This window comes from Perkinsus marinus, assembly GCF_000006405.1.
Source record: "Perkinsus marinus ATCC 50983 genomic scaffold scf_1104296967842, whole genome shotgun sequence".
Taxonomy (NCBI): domain Eukaryota; phylum Perkinsozoa; order Perkinsida; family Perkinsidae; genus Perkinsus; species Perkinsus marinus.
Window position 1 is genome coordinate 88,629 of NW_003203396.1, and position 9,412 is coordinate 98,040.

Here is a 9,412-nt window from a genome sequence, read left to right on the forward strand (position 1 = left end):
AGTGTTGTAATGGTACACGTTATTTGTATTTCTTTTGATAACGCTCTCTTTTTCTAGTGATGATGGTTTCACTAGATGTGGATATACTTCATATAATCTCGTAATTTCCGTAGTGAATTTTTTCATGATTTTTTATATGTATGAAAGTTAAGTCCACGAGAATCTGGGCAGAAGCGTAGGGAGAAACTACATGCATGATTGACCTCGTGCATTGGTGGCAATGAGGAAATTCTGAGGATTTTTGGGGATAATTTCTACTGGTTTTTTATCGGTTGAGTTTTGTGTGAACTCTGATGATGAAAATTGTTGGTATCGCGATATAGTGGAGTTTCACAACCCGTTTTACGTGAAGTGGCGCAGTACTTGGTGAAAAACGTGAAATTTGCGATATGCAGTAGACGTGAAATATGTTTTTCACTAGTTTTTTTTATATCACTAGGGTGAAGAAACTCCAGAGTTGGAATATATATGTATTTTTAATATTATAAGCAACGTAATGCGAAACATTTTGTAATGTTCGGGAGTAGACATGGTCGTATTTGTGATGAAATTTCGGTGTTTAGTTGCATTTACGTGATGTGGCGTATTACTCTATGTGAAAAACACGATATTCGCGAAATGAAGTGAATTGCACCGAACAGATCTTCTAATCTCACGTGAAACAGTCGCGGCATTTTACGCGTTATTCCCTACTCACACGAAGTGAAATATGTTTTTACTAATGCCTTTTCTTCATATCATTGGTGAACCTCCCTCGTAGGTGCTCACATCTGGTACGCTATCGCCTCTTTCGATGTACTCAAAGTTGTTGGGCCTTGACAGAGTTGTTGTGAGTGAGGCTTTGGACATCTCTCTGGAAAGGGATTGTATTCGGCCGTTGATCGTCACCAGGAGTAATGATGTCGTCCTTAGCAGTAGTTTTCAGTCGCGAAAGTAAACCAAGTTGGTGTTGTTTTTGCTGTGAGTGTAGTGGTGATTTTAGGGACGAGGAAGTGTCGAAGTGTTATGGTACTTTACTGGAAGAACTTGTTCAAGTAGTTCCAGATGGTGTGGTATGCTTTTTCACATCAAAGGTCTTCATGCAACAGGTAAGCGGAGCGATGGTCTTTTTTAATGTATTTGTTTACGCGCGTGCTATTGAACTGCTGATATTCAGTACAACAGTGGAGTTTCACCACCCTAGTGGTATGGAAAACATATATCACCGCGAATATCATCGCGTTTTTCACCGAGTTTTACGCCACTTCACGTAAATATGTTTTCCACTAGTGTTTTCATGATATCACTAGAGTGGTGAAACTCCATTGATGCTACTCAGGTGGTTCGAACTTGGTACGATTCTGGTACGCTAGCACGACTAAGTACACATAAAGTGGTGTTCTTCGAAACTGATGATGTTGTATCTACTACTATTGCACTGAGCAACTATCGCGAGGCCTGCGACCAAGGGCGTGGGGGACTATTCCTTGCTGTAGCAAGAGGAAAGGTTAGTGAAGGAATTGATTTCGATCGTCATTACGGGTAGGGTTTCCGGGTGTGTAGATTCGTTATTGGTATTGTTTTTCAGACGAGCAGTTGTTTTGTTTGGTGTCCCGTTCCAGTATTCACTATCTCGACGTCTGCGAGCGCGGTTGGCGTAAGTGGATTGTTAGTGAGGGAGAGGCGTCCAGTGGTGGAGGAATATAAGGAGCGTATTTTTTCCTTAGGGGAATTAAAAAAATCTGTGTTTCTCGTCAACGAACAAGAGTTTTGAGCTAACAACACATATTCGGAACATTATATATTTGTTTTCCTCAGCTGAGTTCAGAAGCTTACACTATGGTAGAATTGTTCAGAGAGCACGAAAAATTTCGTATTGTCATGAAGAAATACAGTTGATGACGATAGGTACATCCGCGATACTCATGGAATTTCAGAAGGAGAGTTCCTCACGTTTGACGCCATGCGAGCTGCTGCGCAGTGTGTTGGAAGAGTGCTGAGGAGTAAGCAAGATTATGGTTTGATGGTATTAGCTGATGTAAGTTGTTGATACCATAAATTGGTGAAGTTGTTGATATTGGTACCTAGGCACGGTATGCAAGAGCGGATAAAAGGAAGAAGTTGCCGCCGTGGATTGGAAAATTCCTTATACCAGCTTTCTCTAATTTGACTGTTGATATGGCGGTAAGAATTTATGGAATTACGGTTGTATTTTTGAGTTATTTTTCACTTCTATGCGGATTTGTGAGGAAAAATGATAATTTTCGTGATGGAAAAATATGAGAACCTTTGAAAGTTTACAATCACGATGAACAGACCGATTTTTTCTGTCGTAATTTCTGAGTTCTCACCAGTGCGATCGAATTAATTAGCTTGGCATTTATTCCCGACATTTTGGTATATGAAAATGGAGTTTCACCACTCTAGTGATATGGAAAACATTAGTGAAAAATGGAGTTTCACAACCCGTTTTACGTGTAGTGGTGTAAATCTTGATGAAAAACGCGGTCGTGGTCGTGGTCGTGAAATATGTTTCTCACTAGTGTTTTTCATATCACTAGAGTGAAACTCCAATGTATTTCACGATGCTGCATATCACCGCGAATATCGTCGTTTTTCAAGGAGTATTGCGCCACTTCACGTAAAACGGGTTGTGAAAACTTGAGTACTGTATCACAGGAATATGGTAGAATTGTAGAATTGTCTTTCTACTTTGTAGAATTCAGGTTAGCTCAGCAAAGGAGTTCCTATTGTCGATGTCACAGCCAATGAAGCATCAAGCTGGGCTTAAAGGTGATGGAGAGCCAACACGCTTAGTAGGAGCAGAGGAAGCTGAGCAGTGGTAAGTAATGCTCTTTCTATTTGTTTGTAGTAGCAATCACCGCTCTTGTTATGATGCATTTTGTTTTTGGTGAGTCTGATGACGTTCGATGACGAATGCAAGGGTAGTCAGTGTATTAGACTCTAAGTGAAATAATAAAGACTCACATTAATGATTTGATAAGAAGTATATAACTGTTCAGAAGAGCAAGAAGGCTGTTTTATCACGTTACTACAACACTTGTAAAAAGGACTCCGATCAGTTTTGTGGTGGTGTTTACCTTGGTCTCGAAAGCTGTTGCTGGATGATTAATTATAGCTCACATAGAAGTAGCTACCTGCGCAATACTATCAAAGTTTGTTTTCTGAGTGTCTTGTAATGTTGTTGCATGTGAACAAGTAGGAGTCTATGATATGTGAAAATACTATGAATATGAATGTCTGGGTGTTGATTTTCTCGTTCGCCCTCATATCTCGGTAACGGTTCCGAATATTGCAGTTTCATTGAAGTGTATAAAAGCTATTCATTACATCTATGCTATGTTGAAGTTTCAGCTCAAAACTCTCATTTGTTAACAGATTTTCTGGATTTGCCTAGGAGAAAAATACGCTTCTTATGATATGAATATGTATAGAGGTATAGCTGCAAGCTCAGTCACTGTCTGAGCGCTGGTAGGACCTATAAAGGGCTAGGGCTATACCTCTATACGGCTTGGTAGAAGGGGTGATGCGCAAGAAGATATGACTAACACTAGTGAAAAATAGATTTTACGACTACTGCATATCACCGCGAATAACGCGTGTTTTTTTCACAGAGTATCACGCCACTTCACGTAAAACGGGTTGTGAAACTAAAATTTATATTATGAAATCATTCCAATTCTGCAATTATGTTGTGTCTCCTCAGGTATCTGCGAGAGCGAGGGAAGCGTGGTCTACCTGCTGACCAGGAGGGTGCTCCTGATCCCCAACATATGCGGTTTACAGATCCATCGTTAACTGTCACCACTTGAATTACGTAACTGTTGTTTCTAAAGATGGCTCTTTGCGTTTTATTGGAGTTTCGCAACCCGTTTCACGTGAAGTGGAAAAAGCCGATATTCGCGGTGATATGCAGTAGTCCTGAGATATGTTCTTCACTGGTGTTTTTCATGATATCACTAGGGTGGTGAAACTCAACTGTATTTCACAATGCCCAGTGCTATAGTATTAGTACGCCCTTCAATACAAATCTCCAATTTCGACGTCGTGCATAGTCGAATCTTAACCATGAATCACTTCCAGAGATGTTTTCGTGAAAAATGTTAGTTGTATTTTTTGATATGTTTATTATTTTGTATTTTGGTATTTTATCACTTGTAGTTTCACCCGTTTCGCGTGAAGTGGCGTAATACTCTGTGAAAAAGGCGATATTCGCGGTGATATGGAGTAGTCGTGAAATATACTTTTCACTAGTGTTTTTCATATCACTAGGGTGGTGAAACTCCAACAAAGGTTGTTTTTCCTGATGTACGATGAAACCAGTTTCGGGTGAATTCAAACTACAGCAGTTCGTAAGAGTTGTTAAAGTCGCTCCTGGTGTTCGAGTGGAAACTTGCACAAGTCGTATACTGTACACTCAAGGTGAGTATATGTGTGAGTGATTTTCTAGATAAAATGCGTTTTTCAGGGCCGAGGAGTTTCCTGAGAGAAACTCAGGAAAGGGTGAATCGGTTTGCCCGAGACTCGTCCCGTTGGAGTTTTCGTGATGATGATGGTTATCAGAAAAATCCTTTTGATCCACGGAAAAAAGGTGGGCTTGATTTTCCCCAAGGTGTGATGATGATTTTCAGGAAGTCTGTTGAAGCGAATTAACGAGTTTGTTGACCGCAGCTTTGAAAAAATCGAAGTGAAAATGGAAAAACCACCATCGCGAAATATTATGGAAAAAGTCGACAAATTTGAGCAAAAACGTGAGGTGAGTTTTAATGTTTTTTTTCTCATACCACTCCTTTGGTTCTTCTCAAGAATGCTGCTCGAAGGCTCCAACCAGTGTTGCGGTCACCAGCTGGGCAGAAGGCGTATGAATGGCGATATCGATATAAACGGTGGATCGATGAAAGTGTGCTAATTTTTCCGACTGCGGAATTATTCCCTCGTGTTTTCAGAGACTCCTTACCCTGTGACTACCACTATGTTGCTCCTGGCTGGTGTTACCTATCTAGTCTGGGGCTTCGCTCCGTCGAAGTTTATGTGAGTTTTCCACATTTTGGTGGTTGTTAATTGTTTTTTCAGGAACCGCAACTTCACAGTGAGCAGAGAAAACCTCCTGCATGGTCGTTTCCACACGTTGTTGACGGCAAGTCTTTCTCACACGAGTTTTACTCATCTTCTCGTTAACTCGGTACATTGTATATACCATAATTTCCTCAAATCATAATCGTTTCAGTTGGTGGTTTTCGTGTACGGCTCTCAACTAGAAAGACTTCTGGGTGGACCCGCGCTGATCAGGATCGCCATCACCAGTGCTGTCGCGGGAAGTCTCGGACATGTAACTCTGCTGTCAATGTTTATAGGATTTCCTCAGCTCGTTATTATCGATCAGATCCTCACTGCTAGTGATAAAAGAGACGCAGCGGTCGGTGGCAGCGGAGTCGCCTTCGGACTACTTACGGCGTCGTGTTTGCTGGAGCCGAACTTGATGGTTTATATATGGGGTATGTGGCCAGTAGCTCAGAAGAAACTCTTAGCTGGGGTAAGTGATTCAGCGCAGCTACTCTATATGTATTCATTCGATGTGGGAGAATTTATTCGAAAATTTATTCGGTTTTGGAGGGGACGTGATCATTAGTTTTGTCACAAAGTGAAAGAGAGAGATCGTTGATTAGAAGCAACTGGTCGGTGGTTGATTCGAATGGTGTGGGGGGGAATATGCACATGGTCAACTAAATGTGTTGGTGATGACAACATGAAAATTCTGAGGAAATTTTGGGAAAATCTTGTTTTTTCATGTAAACTCATGCAAATTAGTGAGAGCTCAGCAGAGTGAAACGAAGATCGATTCAAATGGGACTTTCAGCGCAGTAAATGATCATATAGGATTTCTCGTGTAGTTATACACGAGAAAGTTTTGATTTTTCCAATGACGGTTCGGTCCTAATTGTTGAGTAAAACGACCGTGTTTCATCGGTGTGAAAGTAGGAATATATGTTCGCTTCTCTCAGCTGAAGTCAAGGGTTTGCTCACATAGGAGTTCACACCCGAGTTCGAGTAGGAATGCTCAGAAACCAATAAGAACTCGCCGAAAATTTCATATTGTCACCGACACATGTTACATATACTGCAGTTTTTATCCATTTCGTAGGTCCTCGCACTAGAGGGTATTTGGGCCTTCGCTTCGCTCGGTGATAGCCATGAAGCATTGGTTGGTCACAGTTCTCCGAGTGTGTCGCATTCAGCCCACCTCCTAGGGGCGGCGTCGGCTCCTCTAGCACTATACTGGTTGAGGTGGTTTGCCAAAATACGGTGAATTGATGATACGATTGATTTCTGAACAAAAATGGAATCGCGTTGTGATGGTCAATTCGAAGCTGTCTCCTTTTTTGTGTCATTGACGATGTTGAATGATTCTAAAACGGCTAGGTAGGAAGTTACATAATCAGCATTTTTTGGTTTTTCATGTTTGCCATATATTTGCTATCACTGTTGGTGGCCTCAACGGCTTCAGTCTCCCCTACTGCTGATCTTCATCGAGTTCCCTACCTCCCCGGCTACGGTCAGGTTACTGGAGTTTACGCTGGACATGTACCGCTCGACTGGGTATGGTCTGCTTTCTATGTTACTATGTCAGGTTCTGGCAAACAGATCATCTGATGGTCATCTTTGGTACATGCTATTCGAACATGAGGATCCTCTTGATGATAACGAGGAAGACGTTCCTCTGTTGTTGTGGCTGAATGGAGGCCCAGGAGCGAGTGAGAGCATCATCTCAGTCTTCATGCTGTTCATGTTGGTGGTTCCCCCTCAGGCAGTTCCCTGGGTAACCTACTCGAAAACGGCCCGTATCGTCTTCACCCGAATATGTCGTTGACGGAGAACCCATGGTCGTGGGCTAGACTTGGTCATTGTGTGTATTTCGATCAGCCTGTTGGTGAGTAACTCTCGAAAATGATGGAATTATGGTTGTTTTTTGCAGGAACTGGGTTCTCCTATAGTAACTCTGATGGGTATGTGACGGATTTCCATCAGTTGGCTGTGCAGTTTTCTACGGCGCTTGATAGTTTTTTTGAAATTCATCCGAATTTACGGAAAGCTAGGACGTGAGTTGAATGGAATTTTATGTTGATGACACTTTCGAGATGGTATGTGTAGGTTCATCACGGGGGAGTCGTTCGCCGGTGTTTACATTCCAGTGATAACATCTTATATTTTGGAAAGGAACAAAGAGCTTCCTGAAGAGAACAGAGTAAATCTCGAAGGAATGATAATTGGCAACCCTGGCAACCTCCATTGGATACAGTACTTGTCGCGAGTCCTCCGAAAGGCGACTATATGACCGTTTCAAGATACCATTCATCGATCGAATACTTTTACGTCCAAGGCCTCATCGGGTCGAAAGCAAGGGAACATGCTGAAGGAATGTGGCGATCAGTAGGGTCGTTGCTGGTTGATGAGATATAGACGGATTTGGTAGGTGGAGAATTTGATGGCGGCTGGTCGTGAAGTGGAAGCCTTCCAGAAGGCTGAGGCAATGCAGGAGTACATGCAGAAGGCTGCTGGTCACCCCTTCCTGTCAGTTGAGGGCAGTTGGGTTTGGTGTGGTATAGGGTCTATGCAGATACGACACACGTCAATGGGGTGACACGTTTAACAATATTTACTCGGCTGCTATGAAGGAGTACTTCTCGAGAGATGACGTCAATGCGGCGTTTCACACAGGAGGTATCAAGTGGCAGAATGGTGACGGCACTGCTGCGCCCAATCCAGTAGCTATCAAATTGCAGACGAAATTGATGAGCCCGGTAAGAGCTTTAACAGCGCGGATCGATGAACTCAGCTGAATCGTACAGGTCCTGAGAGAGATCAAGTCCATCTTGTCTGCGGGCTTGCCGACGATGATCTACACAGGAGTATTCGATGGAAGTTCATGTGACACTCTTGCTACCAGTTTACGACTGATCCAGCTTCGATTCAGGTGGCCACTTGAGCGTTATGGATGCCCTCCATATGGTCGCCTACGAGCCTCTCGAAGAAGCTCCCAGAAAGCTGTGGATGGGCTCAGAGCATCCCTTCGGGTTTGTTCAATCAGGTAGGTCGTGAGGGTCTCTGTTAATAATAAGTCCTTTCCTAGGTGGTGCCCTTACTTTCGTGTGGGTATCCAACTCTGGTCATATGGTTCCGACGGACCAGCCTGAGGCCGCCCTTGATATGATGGACAGATTCGTAAGTCCAAACTTTTGATATCCATGAATGTGGTTGTGTCTTCAGCTTCACAATCGATCGCTTGCTGAGGGAGAGAGAGTTCCAATTAAGGCCGCTGCAGACGCAGAGAAGGTAGAGACTCTCTCCATGCCGAGCGTTGATCACAGAGTGGTGTATTCAGACCCTACTATAGATGCAGTTGGCAGTCAATACTTTTTTGTGATGATGTTGCTAGCTGCTAGGTCATTATGACCAGTTTCTGTGTGAAGAGAGATTTATTTGTGTTACCGAGTCCAAAAAAATAGTATGCCGATGCTTCATTCTCTGATGAGAGGTAGCTAGAAGTATGTTCTGTCTGTACGAGTATCCGCAACCAAATTATCCGGCGGTTAGATTGAACCCACGCAAGAACAAGTCCGCTGGATATCGGACGATATCTATGACCATTCGACTAGTGCGTCCGATATCTGGGGGAAGAGCACCTATGTGAAGCATAGGTACACGTACAGCATAAACAGTCCATAGTTCGTAACGCGAGCCATGCTTATGGTTCTCCGCACAAAAGTAACCTCCTGACTATTTGGGTACCCTAGTAAATCAATAGCTTCAGAAGACGAGTTCACGAAAGAGCCTGGATGAGAACTTGACAACCAAACACACTTCATGAGTGGCATTACAATTCCTGATGCATCATCGAGTAATCTATATACAACACACAGTCAAATACATCTCCATGGTCCCTCGTACAGGACCTGGACAACGATTTCGGAGCAAAGACTCTGCAAGACGAGAGAGATAATAAAGCGAGAAACAGCTCGAGCGAAACGGAAACTAGCATATAAAATCAACTAAGTACAGGACAACCTCCAACGCCGAGCCAAAACAGTCATACTGCGTAGGAAATATGACCAAGAGTCGGTGGTGGATCGCCACTCTTCGTAGTGCCTGACGGGGTATCCGAGCTGCAGCTCGAAGTCACATCATCGGCCGAAGAGGCTTTATTCTCTTTTTCTTCCTCTTCCTTATGACTTCGAGCACCTTTCACAACAGGGTTGAACTTGGCATTGAAATAGTCAATCAAATGAGCCACCCATGGCAGCATCGAATCCAAACCATCTCTACGATACTTGACTACTATCTGTAGCCAAGCTAGAGTAAGCAGTCTCCAAATGAGGCCAAGACCAAAGAGAACACAGAAGTCACGAAGTACATA

General features: G+C 43.1%; 3 protein-coding genes across 3 annotated transcripts in view; all 3 read left to right on the plus strand.

The window, feature by feature from the left end:
- The window catches only part of Pmar_PMAR004200 (DNA repair helicase, putative), a gene marked incomplete at both ends in the record, with an annotated part of 10,683 nt that extends 6,871 nt beyond the window's left edge, over positions 1 to 3,812 (plus strand). The window contains 9 exons of the mRNA XM_002768563.1: positions 329 to 420; positions 761 to 933; positions 983 to 1,088; positions 1,319 to 1,521; positions 1,568 to 1,636; positions 1,888 to 2,017; positions 2,068 to 2,163; positions 2,706 to 2,821; positions 3,707 to 3,812. Coding sequence (XP_002768609.1) covers positions 329 to 420; positions 761 to 933; positions 983 to 1,088; positions 1,319 to 1,521; positions 1,568 to 1,636; positions 1,888 to 2,017; positions 2,068 to 2,163; positions 2,706 to 2,821; positions 3,707 to 3,812 — 1,091 coding nt within the window. The remainder of the gene's footprint in view (positions 1 to 328; positions 421 to 760; positions 934 to 982; positions 1,089 to 1,318; positions 1,522 to 1,567; positions 1,637 to 1,887; positions 2,018 to 2,067; positions 2,164 to 2,705; positions 2,822 to 3,706) is intronic.
- A 478-nt stretch (positions 3,813 to 4,290) lies between these two features.
- Positions 4,291 to 5,468, plus strand: Pmar_PMAR004201 (conserved hypothetical protein; the record flags this gene model as incomplete). The annotated part of the gene is made up of 8 exons (XM_002768564.1): positions 4,291 to 4,422; positions 4,469 to 4,591; positions 4,632 to 4,756; positions 4,807 to 4,900; positions 4,947 to 5,031; positions 5,074 to 5,182; positions 5,228 to 5,329; positions 5,384 to 5,468. Coding segments are annotated over exons 1-8 (832 nt in total), but the record flags the coding sequence as incomplete, so codon positions are not given.
- Positions 5,469 to 6,456: 988 nt separating this feature from the next.
- On the plus strand, positions 6,457 to 8,238 carry Pmar_PMAR004202 (Vitellogenic carboxypeptidase, putative; the record flags this gene model as incomplete). Its single annotated transcript, XM_002768565.1, has 11 exons — positions 6,457 to 6,582; positions 6,629 to 6,752; positions 6,806 to 6,928; positions 6,974 to 7,097; positions 7,150 to 7,296; positions 7,344 to 7,428; positions 7,472 to 7,569; positions 7,616 to 7,799; positions 7,848 to 7,926; positions 7,973 to 8,086; positions 8,129 to 8,238. 11 exons carry the CDS (start codon positions 6,457 to 6,459, stop codon positions 8,236 to 8,238), a joined length of 1,314 nt encoding a protein of 437 aa, XP_002768611.1.
- Positions 8,239 to 9,412: the final 1,174 nt, after the last annotated feature.